A 21,443-nucleotide genomic window follows, 5' to 3' on the forward strand; every position below is an offset into this window, starting at 1 on the left:
CCTTTAAGGTGGCATCTCTACAGCTAAGTCCTAGCAAATTCATACAGAAATTTGCCATATTCTTTCTCTAATCCTTCAATATCATCTGAAAGTTGTTTGCATCAGCTAGTTATCCCTTAAATATGTATGTAGGGTGCACCAGTCCAGCCTTGCACAATTTATACGAGCCGTCTAATATTATCACATTCCTCTGGACCACCATGTCTCCTCTGGTCAGACTTCTATTCCAGAAAGAGGCTCCCGAGGCTGCGTGTGTGACATTCCTAAACCTCATTTTAACAGCTATTTATGTAGGTCACAAGCTATTTGCATACACAAACTAAACAAACACACACACACACATATACACACACTGCAGGTGTGTGTAAGTACTGATACACTTGTAGAGCCCCATGAAACATGATACCATTTAATATTTCTTTGAAGATTTCATTTGTTTGCATCCCTTTTTTTGTACATGTTTCTGATCACACTTTAAATTAAGGTACACATATTCACTATTTACTAGCTGTTGATTAGCCTGTAAGTAATGGTGAATAGTTGTACTAGAACCCGACTGATATATATGGGTGCTTATCGTGATTTAGCAGAATGGGGAACATTTATGAGGTTTGGAGGAGCTCCCTGGCAGGTCTAAATGCTGAGAAGCCAAGCTTCTTGTTTTACAATCTGCCGTAATTGACTGACAATATTAAATTATTCAGCAATTAACTCATACTGGTGTTTATTGAGCTATTTATTTTATTTTTATTATTCCTTTTTCAGTGTACCCTTCTACAGTTGTCTGACACGTGTATAAACATGTTATAATAAAGTTATTTGTTTAAGAAAACATCTTTCTGAGTCGTATTGGTACACAATCCACCAAGAAAAGGTCTATTTTTCTGCCGCCATTCTGGTAATTGGTGAATTTTTTCCCCTCTAAAATCATTATTGGTCTCAGAAAATCCCATTTCATAAAATGTTACCTGTTTCTTTAATCCTAACACTGTATGTAATATTTATGTTTTAAATTCTTAGATTAGTACATACAGCAGGTTTATGTTCTGTCTCCTCTGTTACAGTTTTATCAGGAGGAACTCGGTCAAGAGAGGCTGCGCATCGAACAGGAGATGCAGGTACGTGGAGCTACGTGTTTTTATATAACTTGAACATGAACTTTGGTTCATCGGCCTCCATGTGTTATTATAAAGTTCTCCACTAAGTGTCAGAACAGCTTCACTGTTCTCATTGTTTCATGTCAGACAGACTCTGCCTCCCCATGGAGAGTTAACACATAACAACAACTGGAAACTGTAGATAAAACATGACACATACTTGGATTATTTGTAGATCACAACTTGTTTTTTAGAAATTACAGTTAGTATTTAAGATATATACGGAATTTTGCAATATAACCAGCATGTTTATATTCAGATTTAAGGGGATGTGGTGCAGAATCAAGTTTGATCAAAATCTTTCAAAATATTTCCAAAATACAGCCTGTTTCTGCAGAAATCAACAAGGTAAAATCAATGCAACTATTCTTTGTAGTGCAAAAAACAGAAGCATCATTATAGCACTGCTGAAAGAAGTGACTGTTAAAATATCAGGCAGTGAACATCCTGTGAAACATCCTGTGGTGAGCTGAAACTTTGTGCAATCTGACCCTGAAAGTTTCACAACTCATCGAGGGTGGCTTCTGCCAGTCTGATTAACAAACGATACAGATAAAAAAATGTGCTGATGAACTCTCCTCTAAAGCAAACAAACATGATGCAAAAAAGACGACTGTAATTCCGCGGTGGATGGAGGATCGTGTGAAAGTGCGGTTCATCTTACGGAGGGTTTATCTCATCACACAAAGTGCCAGGGACTCATTACATTTACAGGATTCAGCTGCAGTGACATCCCCAAGGACACATTTCACTCTGAGTATATAATGAAGCTACAAATGGAGGGGGACCATTACCTTGATGTCGGCTCCATCTACCCACAGACAATCTGCACCATTCGTGGTTCAATTTGCAGATAGATTTGTTATTCATCTTGTTGGTGCTGTGCGGTGCTGCTTCATGTTGTTTGGCTCGGCCCTATAGCCTGAATGTGACACACAGTATTTGTTTGCAAGCATGTTTGTTGTTGGGTGGTGCCTGTGCGGGGCGTTTTAACTTGTAAATCAGTTGTGGATGAGGGATGCAAATGTGCTAGTCAGGCAGGCCCTCTGCTCAGATTTCACACAGGAGCTGAGTAGTATGTTCAGTGATGGACAACTACACTGTATGTGCAAAATATTTAATCACTACGGGAACTGTGGGCTGGTATCTCAGAGTGTGACACGTATGATTTACATACGCTACAACATTTTGTGTCTGAGTGTTCATGTAGATAAGAAAAGGCATAACCACACAGTAAAATAAGTGCATGTTGAAATACGGGTTCTTGGGTCAGTGCAGAGGACATTTGAGTTTGCAAAATAAGAGGAAAGTGACAGTTGCTTGTTGGTGGTGCTCACATGTGCAAAAGAATGTATGTAAGGCAGCGTGAATATGACCATGACACTGCATTTTGAGTATTCATGTAAACAAATTATGGTTAAAGCAAAAATGGTTTGCCATATTTTGTAACTTTAAATGACACTTGTGTCTTTAATAGTTCGGATTATTTGAAGTGGGGTTGTATGAGGTACTTCCTGTATTACCCACAAAGTATATTTTAGCCACTTAAAAAAGGTCCACTGGAAGAAAATCAACATAAGTTTATGTGTATGCCATATTTAGAATAGCTCCAGTGCCCTACTTTGTCAGACAGCCTTTTCAGAAATTAAACCATCATTATATAAGGCAAATATCGCTCTCTCCAGCCCAACCAGACTTCATTGGCAAAAATGAATAAATATACCTCAAAGAACACGGAAGTTGTTGGCTGAGTGCTGCCTCGACTGGTTAGTTTGTTTGTGTTATTATGCAGCTTCTGTGTTTTAAAAGGTTAGTTTGGAGTCACTGAAGTCTCACAATAACACAAACAAACTAACTGACTGAGGCAGTGAGAGATGAACAACTCCTGTGTTCTGTGAGATAAAATTCCTGATTTCGCCAGTGGAGTCTGGTTGAGCGAGAGAAAGCAATACAACTTACATAACAGCAATTTCTTATTGGAAAAGGTTGTCTGATGGCAAGGTAAAGCAGTGAAAATACTTAAATATAGTGTACACATAACTAATATTGATTATTTTTAGGTGAACCTCTTTTTAAGTGGCCCTTTAATTTATTCTAAATGTGGGCTTCGGTTGTTCTTTTTCATTAATTTCAGTTCTGCAGCCGTGACAGAAACTGTTCAGCTGTACAGCTTCATTTGTATGTAAGAGCAAAAGAGATCATGTGAAGATCAGTGTAGCTGGGGTCTTCTGCGTGTGTGCGTGTGTGTGCGTGTGTGTGTGTGTGTGTGTGCAAATTCCCTTGAGGTGCCTTCTTTCACATGTGCGTGCTCTCATGCAGGCATGTCGTTGGTTAGCAGTTTAGCGGGTCTGGTTTCAGCCGGGTTGTCGATAGGTCAGGTCGACCTCTGAGGGCTCAGCGACCCCAACACTGATATCAAGTTGTGTTGTTTCAGACAGACAACTGCCATAAGAGCTCTTAATTAGTTCCCCAGACACCACAGCCCTTTAGATCAAATCTATGTCTGGAGAGAGCTGAGGAGGAGGAAGCAGGAAAGACATATCATCTGAAACCTCTTAACACAATGGTTTCCAGGGTTTCATCTGCAAAAGTAATTTGTAGTAATTGGCACACTGTAAACAACTATTTTTATACCCTTTGACATGTTTGTATTTATAAACACCATTCAGATTCACAAAGCATCTGTTAAAAAGAAGAAATATCATATATCTACACTTATTATTCAGCTGCATCAGCATCTGATTTTGAGAAAATGACTCAGGCCCACTATAATTATCCTTTGCATAACCAGCAATCAAGGATCTTGAAGGAGACACAAAGTTTTAAAACTCTGTCCCATACATTAATGAGGAAATACAGGACCTGCGCTCTGAATTGTTTTGAGGATGAAAGTATATCTGCAGTCGACAGGATTCTGCGTACACCGTGTCTGCTCAGAAGTCACAGCGTGACAGCATGACCATCTGTTTGTGCCTTCAGGGAAAACAAAATTGTGGTCACTGCAGAGATGAAGTTGCACAGTCAAATGCATGATAAAGGCCTGCTTGTTTGAGCATCACAGTCAAATCATTGTTGAAATATCTGCACCACGGCAACAGCAAATACAAACAATACTAATCTTAGCAGGTTTCGACACACTAGTCTGATGAGGGCGCTATTAAAAGAACAAAACCACCACAACCGATTGATTTATTCTACTATTTCGTCAGTATTTAACAAGTTTACTGACATGCTAGTACGTTAGCAACTTGGGCTGCTTTAGTAATCACGTAACAATCTGTTTTTTTTTATTTATATAATCACAAATGCCCAAGAAAGTGATGAATTAAAAAAGTTTAATTAAACTTATGATGGTGCACCCACAACTGCTTATTGATTATCAAATGATAATCTGTCAAATACTGACTCTGTTATGCTGCCAGTATGATGATGACCTCAAAATACGTCCTCATATGTAACATCAGGCCATCTTTACTTCACCACTCTGCAGCCTTCTTTAACTGCTGTAACCTACATATGTGTCGTCTTGGCAACCGATTTTATTGCTCACTGATCCTTAAACATCCTTTTATCTTTAGTCTGCAGAGCCTCTTGTCTGATGACCCTGGATTCATGAATAGAAATAGAATAAAATGTAAAAAGAAATATTAATTTTATTGGCCTGTTCTGGAGTTTAGAAGTGTATGTAGTATATATATTTTTTATTTCATGCACAGTTTAAAGTAAAAAAATTGGTTCTAGTCAAGTTTTGTACAGTGAAATAGTTTAGTAATGTGTAAACTCAGAATCAGAATCAGGTTTATAGCCAAGTTGGTTTACACATTCGAGGAATTTTCCTTAGTGATTTTGTGCATAACAATGAATACACATAGTAAGTACAGATTACAAAAAAGGGCAAATACTGCAAGTTAGTAAGCATAAATAGGAAATAGAAGATTGACAATAAAATATAGAAAAATATTTACAATATGCTGTGTATTATCTTTTAATGGATGTTTTTTGTACCTGTGTAAAGTATCTTTGAGCATCCTGAAGAGTACTCTATAAATAAAATGTATTATTATTTTTATTATCATTATTGTTATTATTATTATTATTATTAGCAGCAGCAGCAGCAGCAGTAGTAGTAGTAGTAGTGGTGTGATATATAATATTCTATCATAAGCATTATTATATATTGACTAACATTGTGAAACTTGTAGAACATGCTGTGGCAATAATATACTGTACATATCAATGGTGGCAATATTGTATGGTCTAATAGAATAGAATAAGATACAATATTATGTCAGTTTATCACATAAAGTAGTTTTGTATAGTGCAGATAGTGTAGTAATATGTATACATTAAACAGAGTGATTATACTGTAATATAAATTATCTTATCATAAGAATTATTATACATTGACTTGGATTTTAAACCTTGAACATGGTCAAGTAGAACACAATAGAGTGTCGCTTTCAGTTTTATTTAATTATACAGAGCGTCACTAATGTTACCATGTTACTGAGCATTTCACCTGTTCAGTCAGGCGAACTGAGCTTAGAAAACCGGCCAGAAGGAAGTAACAGACTCCCGGGGGGCTTCGCTCTGTCTCTTTACTAATAAACCAACACATAAAGCTGATATTTGCTGGCTCTGCGTTTAATTATGCGTTTTAAAATTGAACCCGGCCGTTTTAAATCGGAACCATCGTGGGTATTAAACCATGAGCAGCTCTGTATGACTGCACCGGATTCTCCGCCCCCCTCCCTTCTCACAATGGTACGGTCCCCCGCTGCAGGTCTGGTCGAAGCAGCCACATCGTTATCTATCCAGAGGATCTTCGACCCGACGGCACGAAGCACGGAGCCCCGGTGAGGACGTGTCTGCCTCTGTAGCTGTCGGTAACGGCTGTGAAATGACTGAAGAGTCCTTCCTGTGGACAGACACACCGGGGAGACACTCAGAGGACTGTCCCAGGACGCGTGTTACCGCTCCGTGTCAGTGTAAAGGGAAGCCGGATTATAACCTATCATCGCCGGTCATGATGAACCTGACGGCGTGCGGTGCGGCTCGTGTGTGCGTGACAGCCGAGTGATGGTGCAGAGGTGCATGCGGTGCTGCTGGGAAATGCGGTTCGGAGACACGGCGAGCGGACAATATACAGCTAAATACCGCATCTGATAGACGAGACATTACCATGACTTGGTCTGTGGGGGTGTGCGCCATATTCCTGATGCACCTGCTGCACCTCCAGCACATGAATGGAGAACCAGAGCTGATGGATATCTGTCTATTTAATGATTACCACCTTATCTATTGATCTATTTTTACCTCATGGATTTCAGTCCTGCCAAAAAAACAAAAAAATCACATGTGCAACTATTCTCTACAGTGAGCTTCTTCTTGTCTACCTCATCTCTTTTATTTCTAAGCCATTGAATTTAATGCCATTGTAAGGACTGATGATAAAGACTTTTATTGTGCTTTAAAAGCATCCCAGAGAGCATCAAACCAGATTTCATCGTTGAGAACAGGCTTATATGCAGTCTGAACGTCTAAGACCTCTTTTCGGCCTCTTTTTAACCAGCTAAAATATGGTTACGACATCATTGTCTTACAAAACACAAATTTGTTTAATCAGTTTGATAATTTGTTAAGTCGTAGGTTGAAAGGGTGAAATCTGCTCTATACGAAGATTTAATTTCAAAGAATATATTGTTTCATATAAAATGTCATAAGTACAAACTATATATGCTGTGTGCTACTGGATCTGTAGAATAAAGAAACCGCATCTCTTGCTGTAGCCTAATGCACATACATAAGTACTTATTACCATATTAGGTACAGCTTTGACTATTCCAAAAGTATATGCACTGGGACGAGGTATAAGATGTTGACGCGGTTGCGAGGATAATGTGGCTGGATTAAACACAGGAGTTTCTTTTAGGCAACTTGGGTTTGAGACCTACATGTGGCAAATTTGTTTTTCTGGCCTTCAAAGTGGCGATAGACTATTATTTGCACATTGTAACGGATAAAAAATGCCACTATTGCAAATCTAACTATTGCAAATATAATTCAATCAATTAGACGTTGAAAAAACGTTCACTTTTGAGCAATTTTTTCACCCAGTGACTGTAGTCATTTTTTAAATGTCTTTTCACTGGAAAAAGCTCACTGGGATGTGTTTACTCTGATGCAGCTTGAACATTACACTCTATTGTGTTTTACACGGGATCAAATTCAATATAAGGATTCCTTAAGTTAGAGTAAACTCATCTATAGTTATCCTAAGTCTGTGGAATGCTTGATCTCAAGATGAAGGAGACGTGTCGCATCTGTGGACGGGAGCTCTGCGGTAACCAGCGGCGATGGATCTTCCACCCCACCGCCAAGCTCAACCTGCAGGTGCTCCTGTCTCATGCCCTCGGGCAGGAGCTGACTCGGGACGGCCGAGGGGAGTTCGCCTGCTCCAAGTGCACCTTCATGCTGGACCGCATGTACCGCTTCGACACGGTGATCGCCCGCGTGGAGGCCCTGTCCATCGAGAGGCTGCAGCGGCTCCTGCAGGAGAAACACCGGCTGAGGCAGTGCATCGGAGGGCTCTACCGGAAAACAAACGCAGAAGAGGCGACGTTAACTGGAGGGGATGAAGGACCGGGAGATGGGATGGTGGACATTTCAGGGCTTACTCATGCAAAATACTGCGCCCTGCTCCAGGATGACCTGGTCTACTCTTTGTACGAGTCCTGGGCCGACGACAGCTTGGACTGCCACCACCACCACCCTCAGTGTCCTGCCGCTTCAGGGTCAGAGGTCGCAGGCTCACAACGATGTCCTCCCAGCACTCCGCGGAGGTGTCGAGGGTGTTCCTACCTGCGCGTGGCGGACTCTGACTATGAAGCTGTTTGTAAGGTGCCCAGGAAGCTGGCACGCAGTATCTCCTGCGGGCCGTCAACCAGATATTCAGCCAGCGTTATTGGTGGGAGTATGACTGGAGGTGGTGCAGGAGAAAGACAGAATGATTCAGAGGAAGCCCCCTCCTCTGTAACTCTGGTCCCTGGTTCTCAGGACCCCTCGAAGACATCCGACAGCGATCGCACCCTGGCTGGGCGCGCCAGCTCCAGCCCCTCGATAGCATCCTTAGAGACAACCGAGGAATTCATTCACCCTGGGCCGCTGAACTCCCCCAGGGAACCAATAGACGACCGGATATCCGACTCTCTCTCTGAGGAGCACATGGGTGCCCCGCATGGCCAGACCGAGCCTGGACCGAGCCTCTCTTTGGCACTCTGTCTGCTGCAGAGCTACGCCGCCCACCGGCCAGTCCGGAGCTCCAAGGGGAGCAAACTGCCAGTGCTTCTCCGACGGAGCGCCAGCAACGGAGGCACGAGGCTGGGCTTCCCTGATCCTGTTCTGGGAATGTCTTACGGAACACCAGAAGGAGAAAGAGAGAACCACCTGCCAACACCTGAGCTGGAGGCGCCTCTGATCAGGCTGCATGTCGGGCTTGATCAAGATCTGAACTTTGCTGACATGGAAGAGTTACTGGAAGATGTATACAAAGAGTATCCTCGTCCTCCTCCTCACCAGGTATAAAACCTTGACGAGGATGGTGACGGTGCTGTAATACAAGGATTTTACTGCCCAAAGTAGAGAATTTTGCCTACTATGCACTGAAAGTTTGCAGTATCTGCAGCAGTAGGAGTGAACCGACCTAACAGGCTCTTTGATGTTTGACAGACAAACAGCGCAGCCTGCCCACAAAACGATTATTCTCACCACTTTCTAACTTAATTAGCCTCGTAATCCAACTGTCAGTCACTTAAATCCTGCCTACAGCTTCTCCAACAAGCTTTCACCCATGAGGATGTGAGCTGCAGTGTGTGTTTGTGCGTGTGTGCTTACTTAGTTGTCTATGCGTGGGAATATATTACATGGGCAGTCAGGTGTGGGTAAGCTGTGGCCTAATTATCTAATGTATGTGTGAGTGTGTGCACGCACAGAGGTCATTAGTCATGTCAATAAAATAGAGAACATAATGTGAAAGCAAGCACAGGCATTTTGACAGTTTAATACATGTAAATATTTAAAAAAAACTGAAATGTAATTGCTTATATAACTAAGTGGTTTTAGGTTTTAAGGCTAAGCTGAGGATCTACAGAGACTTCCAACACAGCCTGCAGACAGACTAGAGGCTCCCAGCTTTTACACTTAGGAAACAGTTTGCTGTAGCACAGGATTTTCTGCTTAGGTATGCAAGAACTAGTGTGTATATGTATTTGTGTGTTTACAGTGTTAAAAATCTGCCTTCTTCGAGGATAGCGGTTTTTGGAGGGTGTGTATTTGTCTCTGAATGACAGGATCTTTTTTGAAGGGATAGTTTGGAGTATCTGAAGTGGGGTTTGTATGAGGTACTTATCAATAGTGAGTGACAGTGTGTTTACTTACAGTAGATGGTTATTGACTCGCCAGTTTAGAGAAGCAGAGCGGCGTACCAGCACAGAAGCGTGCATAACGTGCATATTCTAGCCACCCAGAACAATCAATCTGTTGCATCTCTTTCAGTGCATGCAATATTTGCAATACTTTAATTGCTTTACCTAGCCAGCAGACGGCCTTTTTTGATGAGAAACTGCTGTTATAGAGGCCAAATATCGTTCTCTCCAAAAGCAACCAAACTCCATTGGCAAAAACAGGAATTTTACCTTGCAGAATGCAGGGGTTTCTTGTCTAGAGCTGCCTCGAACTTTGTTTTTGATCTTTGTTTGTTCATGTTATTGTGTGACTTTGGTTAGGCAGCAGTAACACAGCAACTCCTGTGTTCTGTGTGGTAAAATTACAGTTTTGTCTTAACAACTCTGGTTGATTGGAGAGAGTGATATTTGGCGTATATAACAGTGGTTTCCTGTTGGAGTAGGCTGTCTCTACAGCAGAGTAAAGCAGAGAAAATACTTTTACTGCTACTAATATAGTGTAAATTGAAACTGATCTCTCTTCAAAAAAATCTGAACGATCTCTATGATAAAAGTGTGTGATCTTCGAGCCCAGGCTGCTGCTGACTGAAGTAGGTTAGATGTGGGGAGACATTAAGACAGAGTCACTCCACTAGTGGCCTATTTTCACTCAGAGAACCCTTGAGGCACCGTGATCCACGCAATGTCAGCCCACCCTGTCATCTCAACACTGGTTGGCCAGTGCAATAACACTGAATTAACGTAATAATTTCTATTACAGAATACATCTAAATTAAATTTATATGTATTTAATTTAATTTCAGCTGCATTAAACCACAATTTGATCTCAATGAATAAATGTATAAGTCGGTGCATTTTAATGACCTTATGCCTCTAGTCAGTGAAAGTTGGAAGCATTTATACTCTGGTTATGTAAAGATAATAGTGGCTCAGAGCACTTTGAGCACACTCGCTCGTGCTAACTCATGCATGCAGACACTCTGTCTCACACCACTTCAGAGGCTCTCTCCCCGTTGTAGCTTTTTACAGAGTGCACACATGAATGAGCAGAGTCTCTAAAATGTTGTACACATATTACACAACCCACTGTGAAAGTTATACAATCTGCAGCCTCTGTATTTTTTATGAATTTGAAACAAACAAATTCCTCGCAAATAATTCAGCAGTTGGTCAGACTACTAACATACTAATGTTTGTGAGTTGTTTTTATAACGTATAACTCTTGGTTTCTCCCCCCCAGAGCCTCGTTGAGGAGCAGCAGAGTCAACTGAACCAGTATGAGTGTGCGGCTGGTCAGTGTGTCAGCGAGCTGCAGAAGGCCCAGCTCCAGGTACAATCCCTGCAGGCCAAGATCCACGAGAGCGAGGCCAACAACATGGTATGGCACATAAAAACGCCTCATCACAGCTGTATATTTCTGATAAATCCACATCCGATGGCGGCCTAACGGCGACATCCTGTCTTGGTTTGTAGAAGCTGCAGGAGAAGCTGAACGAGATGGAGTGTGAGCTGCGTTCAATCCGTCAGGCTGCTCATAGTCAGGAGAGAACCATCCAGAATCTCACAGAGTCCAACAACACCAAAGACAGTGAGGTGAGTGTCTGTTTCGTACATTAAAGGGATAGTTAACCCCAAAATCAAAAATATATACAATACAATAATATATATGTATTTACTCAGAGTGTGGCTATTTTTTCTCAAGTGATGTTTGGTTTTATTGCCAAGGTGGCCTTAAATTTCAGTGGCATTAAAAGGTCTTGCATATAAGTTGCTAATACATGTAGACACCTTATTATCTTCAGTAATCACGTCATGATTTCAATTGTTCAAACAGACAATGTCTCCAAAACTCACATCATAAGTATCTAGATGGATAAGTAGCACCACAGGCCACAAGAAAAACATGCATTTTTGATTTTGCGGTGAACTGTCCCTTTAAGTAGTAGATAAGCAACCAGTTTGAGATAATATCAGTATTTGAAAAAAGTGCTCAAACCTGTGATTTACTGTGTTTAAAGGCCCAGGAGTTGTACCAGCTGATTGAAGGGCAGAACACCACTTTGTGTAAGCTGAGAGAAATGGCTCATCGCAACCAGCTGGCTCAATGCAAGGTGAGACGTTGTGCACGAATAGTGGTGCAAACCAGCATTCAAGTCGGCATGGTGAGAAGTCTTGTCTTCGGGCTGATGATGTGCTGATTGGTCTGTGGTGATCCCTTCTCCAGACTCCAGAGGGGGTCAGCGAGTCCGTGACGCTCGCTCAGCTGCAGGCCGAGCTGGTGGGGGTGCAGAGCTCCCTGTTCTCTCTCGGCCTGGAGCTGGAGGCCAGCCAGAGGAGTCTTAGGCAGAGCCAGAGGCAAGGAGACGACCTGATGAGGTTCAAGGACAGACTCAACACTGATCTGCAGGAGGCACTGCAGCACAGGGAGGTCACTGAAAAACACAACCAGGTCGGTGCATTACGTGAAACATTTTAAAGAAGTCTTGAAGTATGAATGAAGCATGTGTAACCTCTCATCTCTGTGCTGCAGGACCTTCGCTGCGCCCTTCAGAAAACTCGCTCTGAGCTGCAGGCGAAAGACGCAGCTCTGAAGGAGAGCGAGGCAGAGAGACATGCTGTGGTGCAGGAGAAAGACAGGAGCGTCACACAGCTCAAACACTCTCTGCAGGACAAAGAGCAACAGCTACAGGTAACACACACACTTTCATACACTTTCAATGCATACAGGGCATAGTACCCTGTCTAAATATTTTTGTATCTGTAGGAGTACTCAGAGATGTTGGAGTCAACAGGAGGCTCCAAACCAAGAGATGCTCTGCTGGAGAAACTGAGAGAGCGGATCAAAGACAGAGACAGAGCTCTGGAGGTAAAACACAAGTACCAGATAAAGAGACAGAGATTAATGTCTGCGTGGTAGAAATAGTGAGTGCACTCCAAAATGTCCTTGATACTGAAGACTATTGTTCTCTGTGGATTGCTGAACCATATACTGTGTGATTCATGCGACAGTCTTTCCCGTACATTCAGTGCAGGGAAAACGAAGAGGTTTTTCACCATAAAAAGAGCTTAGAATGCATCTTGCAGCAGTCAAAAGAGCCAGTGGTAGACATTAATACAACCTCCTGCTAAACCAGTAGGTCAGCATAAAGGACAAAACACTAAATTTTTTGCACCTGTCCTGAAAAAAGACAAAATTCTCACTAAGCTGTTTACATGGCTAATTAGAGTGAATATTCCACAAAGTATCTGTTTCTGACAATTTGCTTTTTTTTTTTTGCATTAAATGAGAATTTTTAAAAAGTTGTCTACTGGTGGTGGACGTCTTCAACTGTGCAAACACAGCCTCCCACTTTCATTCGCTCAGCCAGCATTTTGAAAAGGTTGATGCTGTGATATTTGCGCATATTCAAAAACCTGTTGATATCCAAGTCTTTCGTAACGCTTAAGAGTCGTTGCGTTTCTCCTTCTGACTAGAAATGAGTGCTTTTCTTTTGTGCATGTATCTCTATCCCAGCCTTTCAAACTGTTGGCTAGTTGGTTTGTTTACAATGCACAGATCTGAAAGTAAGCAGCAAAAGACATTGCAGTAAAAATCCCAATTAAAATGCAGAATGCACTCTGCACATGTACAAAGAATACTAATTTTGCCTAAGTCATAATATCCAGATATGCTGTTTATTACATGGCCTGTATCAAATTTAGAATATTATCATATTATTAATAACAGTAAAAAATATGTGCATGTAAAATGTTTATTAATCTGTGAGGATCAGGAGCTGAATTCTGCACATCTGCTCATTTTTTGCTGTTAGCTGTAAACCCTGCACACTATATAGAACATGATGGATCAGGGTGAGGATGAATATCACAGTCGAGGGTGCCCAGAATAGAAGCAGTGTGTGATTTTTTTTTTCTTCTCCCACCTCTGCTGTCTGCAGCGCTCCATCGATGACAAGTTCCGCTGTGTGGAGGAGCGCGAGGGCCAGGTGAGGAGGCTGCAGCTGGCCCTCAGGGAGAAGGAGCGAGACCTGGAGAGACTCCGCTGCATCCTGTCTGGCAACGAGGAGACCATCACGGTGCGATCATTACACATAAGTAGTGCAAACTTATCAGGCCGGTTAGCTTGTAGGAAAAGTTTTTCTGAGATGAAAAGGCCAAAATCTGGTCAGAGATTCATCAGTAGAAAAAGAAATGTACATGAAGGTAAAAAGGTCAGTTAAAGACTATCCTTTAGAGAGTTTTTGACTTTAATCAAAACCTCCATTTATTTTCTTAAGTTCAAATTTGTCTTAAAAGTATCATGTGCATTCAAATGAAATGCATGTACTCTGGCTGTCTCAACCCTTTATAAATAAATAGTACTTAAAATAGTAAATAAATAACAAAACCCATAAATAAAAGATCAGAATTTCCATAAAATAATTAAGTTAGAAAATGACAGGTTGACATGCTAATTTTCCCTTTTCCAGCGGAGGCAATGAAGGCTTGTCACCTGTCTTAGAAAAACTTGTTGTCTAAAAGCTTTTATCGTGAAGCAGCAAAATAAGGAAATTTTAGGTTTTCATCAGCAGTAACTTAACGCCACTTTTATAGATAATGAAACGGTAAAATAAGGCAGACACCTGAAAGCACAAACGGCGATGCAGGAGAGAAACTAAACTTCAAACCACAGGGATTCATTCAGAAGCTACAAAAGTACTGAGAGCTTATTTTAGCGGGATTAGTTGCATTTAAAAAACTGTATATACACATGGTAATTTTGGTGTAAACAGTATTTGTGTGGTTACACCTGTGATTGTGACCATCAGAGTCTGGACGCGCTGGTGCGTGGTAAAGAGCTGGAGCTGGAGCAGGCGGCGGAGGCCTACAGGAACCTGCAGTGGCTGAAGCAGCAGAGCGAGGAGAAGGAGAGAAACACCCTGAGAGAGAAAGACGCCATCGTGAGCCAGCTGCAGGCAGCTCTGCAGACACGCAGCCAGGAGACACAGGTGACACACGCACACACACAAACACACACGATTTATGCTTTTGTTATCATGGCGTCTAGTTGTTTGCTGTGTGATTTTCAAAGCTTTATAAAAACCAGTCCACACAGACAAACCTGTGCTGCTTGTTTTCAAGACAGCAGGTGTGCTGACACAGCTTTCTCTGGCGGTATTTTGTTTTGCGTGCACGTAGGATCTGACGGCCGCCCTCGTTGCCAGAGTTCAGGCCGGTCCCACCGAGGTCGTAGAGGAGCTGAAGGCTCGGCTGGCGCTGAAGGAGAAACTTTTCCAGGAGCTGCTGTCAGACCGCAGCCGCCAGTCTAATGAACATCAAGCACAGATCCAGGACATGCTCAACACCCTCAGCTCCAAAGACCAGTACCTGCAGGTACACTATGATGCTGGTTAAATAACAACAATAATACCTTTATTTGTACAGTGCTTTTCAAAATAAGTCAATTAAGACTCTTTGCACCAGCAAATAGCTTAGTCAGCTGTTAGGGGGTCAGCCCTAGTCTTGATTATGGAAATGCAAGTGAGATTGTAAATAAAAAAACATCTTGAATCTCTTCATTCTTCCTCTCTCAGGATTACTCCTACAGGCTCTCCCTTGTGATCAGCGAGCAGACCGGCCAGCTGCAGGAGCTCCGCAGACAGATGACGTTAAGAGACCAGGAGCTGTCTGAGCTGAAGCGGGACAAGGAGAGGGAGATGGGAGGAGAGACCGAGCATCTGCGGAGCCTTCTCAAAGAGAAAGAAGCCTTCATCAAGGTGCCTGTTCGTGTGTTATCTTTTTTATGTCTCACACAATCCTGTTCTCCTCGTCTTCACAGTGTGCTTTATCCATCAGGAGCTGGTGCAGGGCCAGGAGGAGGCGATGCAGCCGTCCTCTAAAGAGAGCGAGGCAGAGATGAAGGCTGTCCACGAGGAACTGCAGCTGGTACTGAAGAAGGAGAGGGAGGCTCAGGTATCTGTGTGGACCCTGTCATGATGCATAAAAACAGTCCTTCTGTGTTTTTTTTAAAATCTCACAAATTACATCTTTGTGTCCTGCAGAACGAGCTCTCTGCTCTGCGTTTGTCTTTGGCTCACCAGCAGGCACCACAAATGGACGCTAAGGACGACTCTGATCATCAAGTAGGATTTTGCTTCATCCTCAGCCAATTGAACCTCCCGCTCCTTTTTTGCTCTGTGCTCCAATAACAGTTGCGCAAGCTTGGTGCCCGGCTCAACTTTCTCCTTTCCTGTTTCCAGCAAATTAGATATGCTTCATGCTACCATATTTTGAAGAGGGTTAAAAGACGTTAGTCATACACAGTCTCCTCTTAGGTTAGCTTATGTTAGCAAAATGCTAGCTAAATAGCTCGCCAATGATTGATGGAGATTAGCTTGTTAGTTAGCTGGTGTTTTGTTAACATTAGCTATAAACTGTAACTAGCTAGAAAATCTCTGTTTGCTACAGAGCAAAACACAGGCTGCTAGTTAGATAACAATTGATGTTCATTGTCTCACTTGTTAGCTAGTGTCTTACCAACATTAGTAAACTTAAAATTTGACTATTTGTTGCTTTTGCAGGTCCCAGAGCAACATCTTTTACCCATCTTCAAAATTTGGGTTGCTTTATAGACCAGCCCAGCACATAGCGTGTAAGTACAGGAAACAGGAAAGGACAAAAATTTGTCTGAGATTCTGCTGGGTGCCGAGTTTGCTCAACTGTTACTGGTGCACAGAGCAAAAGGGGGCAGGACTTACAAAGGGTCTGTTAGGCAGCATTTGGCTGTTTGTACTGTTTAAGAATTGTGTGTACTTACAATATCTGTCCTTCCTCTTTGGCCCCGCCTGCTGCTTTGATCCAGTATGTGCTGGAGCAGCTTGTGTCGGAGTACAACAAGCTGAACGATGCCCTGAGGGCCGAGAAGAGATTATACCAAAATCTGGTGCACATTCACAACAAGAGTGACAGGTAGGGAAGCTGCACCCAGGTCTTGTGACAGGCCAAGTTTCCTGCGAGTTTGCTTTAACTCTAAAAACACTTTTCCTGTCCCTCAGCTCAGAGAAGATCCAGGCCCTCCACACTGAGCTGGACTCGGTCCAGGCGCTCCGCAGGCAGCTGGAGGAGGTCCTGGCCAGGACCCGTAACATGGCCCTGGTGCTGGACAGGGCGGCTAAAAGGCAGCCTGACTTTGGAGGTGGGGATGAGCAGGGTCCAGCCTGCAGGGCTGCGGGGGGCACTGTCACTAACGCTCCGTGATGTTCTGTCTGACCACAGCACTGTTGAGTGACACTTAATGTGAGATGGAGCTGTCTGCAGCCACAGATGGTTGGTTTAATGGAAAAATGTGGTCCTAAAGAAAATCTTTTGCTTAGTAGTGAATAAAAATCAAAATCTGACTGTCAGTCTGCAGGCAGCTTCACCCAGATAGCACAAGCACTACTCACAGTAGCAGAAGCCTGTTCAGATTAACCTCCATGGTATGAAGTGGCAACGTGCAACCCAGAGTCTTATTTATTAATATATTTTGTGAGCGTGGTGTGAATATGTTTTTTATATTGTGTTTGAAATATTGCCTGCGTATTGCTTTGCAGTGCGATTGTTCTGTATTGCCATTTCTGTGTACTGTCTCTCACCGGTGTCACTCTTCCAGCCTTACTGTCACAGTGAAGTTGCGTCTTGTGGAGAAACTCGAGCTCATGCCTTACAGTGAAACGTCTCACCATCCATCATTTGTTTTATATCATCTGTTTGTGAACAAGATGTGCACACTTATCAAGGCCCAAGATACAAAATTACAAAAAAAAAAAAGATGGCCAAGTAGTTTCCTTCACTTCAGCTTCACCTTGGATTGCTCTCCTACAGTTTTATAACATAAAGCTGCTCTGCACTAGTAGCATTTTAGTCTGACAGATGTGCATGAAACATAAGGTCAGCCTCTTTAGATATAAGGTGGTAGATATGCGCTGATTACTTTAAAATAACATGGTAATTTAATATGATATGCATTGTTTATAGTTTATCTGCTTGTTGTTTTTAAAGGGACAGTTTGGATTATTTGAAGCGAGGTTGTATGAGGCACTTATCAGATGTGGACCGGGTCAACAGCAAAATGTATTTCAGCCACTTTAAAAAAAGGTGCACTTAAAAAACTTAATAACAATTTAAGTTTACACTGTATTTAGAATACTTTCCCTGTTTACCTTGTCATCCGAGAGCAAAATCAGTAATTTTACACTGCAGAACGCAGGAGTTGCTGGTCTACCGCTGCCTCGAGCAGTTAGTTCGTTTGAGTTAATGTGTGACTTCAGTGAATTTGAACTAACTCTAAAAGTCACACGTACAAACTAAATGATCGAGGCAGTGGTAGATTAACAACTCCCGTGTTCTGCGTCGGAAAATTACTGATATCGTCATTGGAGGGTTGGAGTCTGGTGGCTCCCTGTCGGAAAATGTTGTCTGACGGCAAAGTATGAATGTAGCATAAACTTAAACTGATACTGATACTGATTACTGATACTTTTTAGTTCGCTAAAATGCATTTTGCTGCTGACCCTGTCCATATCAGTTCAGTTCTTAGATTCCTACAACGGTACGACTGCTTCTCCAAACTGGGGGCGTGCTGACCTCCATCTACTGTAGCTTAATACACCGACTATGAATAAGTACCTCGTTCAACCCCACTTCAAATAATCTGAACTATCCCTTTAAGTTCAGCCTTGTACTAGGAAAGCAGCAGAATATAATACCGAGTAATTTTACTGTCTGCACTGTGCTCTCTATAAATCACATGAGATGTGAATGCCAGAAATAAGACTTGCCCATTAAGTATTTATATTGGTAGGTAGAGAACATTTTATTATCTGAATCTGTGCCCTGATCTCTCATCTAGCCTCAGAGATGGACTCCTTGTCAACACTTTTTTTTTTTTTTGTATTTTAAATGCAACAGAAATAAAAATGTGGTTCGCTTTTTGTCAAAAGCACTTCTGTTTGTTGTGTATAATTGGGAATTTTGTCTTAAGAATATCCCAAACCTGAACCTGAAGTCCCTCACTTGGTCCTTGATATACCTTCCCCTCTGTTGTTTTATCAGTCTGAATCCACATACTCATGTTTGCCCCCTAGTTTGTCCTGGTATATAATTTTACATGTTATGAATGTGTCACAAACTAAAAAAAAAATCTAAATTTCCAACAGGTTCCTATATAAACATCCATACGAAGCTGCAATGTGTACTCCCTGACATTTCCAGTCCAAATGAGTGTTTTCCCTTCGTGTCCCTGCTCCCTCATGCATGAGATTGTGGCATGATTTTCATGTTTGCATGGCTGTTCTGCTGTAAACCCCAGTTAGATATTCACTATACTAAAATTCACCAAATAAGGGGAGCTCATGCGAGCCCTTTTTCTTAACATCCCTCATATACAAAAAACAAACACGTGGACTCCACATTAGTTTAAATGACAACCAACAACATACACAGTCTCTATGTTCCCAGTATGAGAGCGGTGACAGTATGTCGTGTCACAGTGTGTAAACAGGGCCCCACATTCACTCGGTTCAGCTTACAGAGCACATTGTTCCATCAATAATAACACAGCAGTTCCATGAAGTTCCTGCCCCGTCACGCGCAGCACAAAGATATTTAACATATTAAACTTTAATACTTGCTTTAGGGTGGAGATCTTTGCAGGAATTTAACTGCCTTTGAACTTTCCCTGATCATGAAAAAAAAAAAAAATCCCATAATAAGTCCCAACAATACAGTGAGAAACTGTAGATACACACCCATGCACCTATGATTCACATCTAGGACTACACACTGTGTAATGCGAAGTATGGTGTGTGTGTGTGTGTGTGTGTGTGTGTGTGTGTGTGTGTGTGTACCATTAGGGCGTATTATGTAAAACAATTTTACTGCCAGTCACTTTCCACCAAGCCTCTGCTTCCTGGCAGCAAAACATTATGTGTGTGCCTGTGTTTTACTATATTTGTGGGGTCCAAAAACAGGGACCCCACTCAACTTTTCTTTCTGAACTCCACAAGTTTAAACAGCTGCCTGAGGGTTAAGACTTGGTTTTAGGGTTAGTGCAAGATTAGGGTGAGGGTCAGTGGGTAGGGAACGCACGTCCCCATGAATATAGTAGAATAAGTCTGTGTGTATGTACGTGTTTTACTGTATTTGTGGGGACCAAAATTCAGAACTCTATGAGTTTAAAGGAATTTTTAAAGGTTTACTGGTTTAGGGTTAAACAACTAGTTGCGGTTGGTTGTGTTACTGTAAGGGGCTAGAGAATGTAATAATCCAGTAAAACAAGTCTTTTTTGTGGGCTTGTTCTCCTATATTTGGAGGGTCCAGAAACCAGGATCCCACTCTCTCTGTAGGGACCAACAGCTTTATAGGGACCAGTGGCTGGTCTCAACAAGTTTAAAGGGCTGTTTGGGGAGTTAAAGAGTGCTAGAATTAGGTTTAGTTTAGGGTTAGGCCAAAAATATACCTGCTTTTAACTACGTCCTCACACACGCACCCCTATACATCCCCACACACCATGGCTGCCTCACATATCCTGCATCCATTTGGAGGGACGGTTGTGCACAACCTCAGAAATTAACGCTATGTGAATGCAGACGTGGTTAAATAGAAAATATGACAGGTCCCCACAAATGTAGTGAAACAAGTGTGTGTGTGTCTAAAATACAAAAATAATAACACAGAACGAAAATCATGTCGCATATATTTTAAGTTTTTGCACACAATCACCACCCTCCTTTTATGTGAGTGAATATAAATGAGCCAAAATCCATCACATTTGTCTCAGTTGAAAGTGTTTAAAGTTTTTGATCATGAACACACACATACACGCACACACACACACACACGCACACACACACACACACACACACACTCACTCACATACACTCTTGTACTGGGTTGCACTGCCTTGAGTGTGTTCCTGACTGGCTGCTGCTGCTGCTGCAATGTGTGACATAACATTTCCCCTTTAGTCCCATGACTTCCAAAGTGGTGATTCAGTGTCCAGGCGGAGTTCTGGAAAGAACGGGATACAGAGTGAACGCTAGAGAGGGAGAGACCTGAAAATTAAAGGATAAGAAGAATAACAGAGGATTAGATTATAAACAAACAGGACAAAGAAGCAAGTGGATATTGACCTTATATGGTTTTTGTATTTCCAGAGCTCAGCACAGAGGAGGACGAGGAGGAGGAGGAGGAGGGAGACGATGAAGACGGCAGCAGTGACGAGTTCACGGACAGCATAGAGGAGGATGATGATAAAGTGACAGCCAGACGTTTGGCCTCCATTCAGGTAAAAAATATTCTGTTTACATTTAACTGTTAAAGTCGGGTGGTTTGTAACCACAGATTTATGTTTCTCTGTCAGATTTAAAGGGGCTGTTCACCCCAAAATCAAAAATACACATATTTCCTCTTACTTGTAGTGATGTTTATTCATCTAGATTGTTTTGATTTTGGCAGTAGAGATGTCTGCCTTCTCTTGAATATAAGGGGACTAGATGGCACTCGGCTTGTGGTTCTCTGAAAATAGTCAGAATAATAACAAACAATCTTTTTTTCCTGACTTTTGTGTAGGCTCGTGGAACTGAGGGTGTGACTGGAGGGCCACTGAGGGGCGTAGTGTCCCAAAGAGCTGATGTAAACGAGCTTGAAGAAGCTAAAAAGACACTCGAAGGCCGGCTTGAAGAGATAAGGTTACAACTGGAGAGGGATGGATACACGTCCGTGGCTCAGATGAGGTGTGTATTTCAGATCCTCAGGAAACTGCATGTTTTGGCGCTTGTGTCTTCTGAGCTGCTTGAGAGGTGTT

The 21,443-nt window shown here is 42.2% G+C and overlaps 1 protein-coding gene across 1 annotated transcript in view; it reads left to right on the top strand.

The window, feature by feature from the left end:
- The window catches only part of LOC146317552 (myomegalin), a 60,964-nt gene that overhangs the window by 21,221 nt on the left and 18,300 nt on the right, over positions 1–21,443 (top strand). Inside the window, exons 9-26 of the mRNA XM_084732466.1 lie at positions 1,065–1,118; positions 10,860–10,997; positions 11,093–11,212; positions 11,638–11,730; positions 11,844–12,068; positions 12,150–12,308; positions 12,384–12,485; positions 13,558–13,695; positions 14,428–14,607; positions 14,798–14,992; positions 15,193–15,375; positions 15,455–15,571; positions 15,661–15,741; positions 16,461–16,567; positions 16,654–16,793; positions 20,794–20,952; positions 21,008–21,012; positions 21,209–21,372. Of these exons, the coding sequence (XP_084588592.1) occupies positions 1,065–1,118; positions 10,860–10,997; positions 11,093–11,212; positions 11,638–11,730; positions 11,844–12,068; positions 12,150–12,308; positions 12,384–12,485; positions 13,558–13,695; positions 14,428–14,607; positions 14,798–14,992; positions 15,193–15,375; positions 15,455–15,571; positions 15,661–15,741; positions 16,461–16,567; positions 16,654–16,793; positions 20,794–20,952; positions 21,008–21,012; positions 21,209–21,372 (2,360 nt within the window). The remainder of the gene's footprint in view (positions 1–1,064; positions 1,119–10,859; positions 10,998–11,092; positions 11,213–11,637; positions 11,731–11,843; positions 12,069–12,149; positions 12,309–12,383; positions 12,486–13,557; positions 13,696–14,427; positions 14,608–14,797; positions 14,993–15,192; positions 15,376–15,454; positions 15,572–15,660; positions 15,742–16,460; positions 16,568–16,653; positions 16,794–20,793; positions 20,953–21,007; positions 21,013–21,208; positions 21,373–21,443) is intronic.

This window comes from Lutjanus erythropterus, chromosome 12 (assembly GCF_056507025.1).
Source record: "Lutjanus erythropterus isolate fLutEry1 chromosome 12, fLutEry1.hap2, whole genome shotgun sequence".
Classification (NCBI taxonomy): Eukaryota; Metazoa; Chordata; class Actinopteri; order Lutjaniformes; family Lutjanidae; genus Lutjanus; species Lutjanus erythropterus.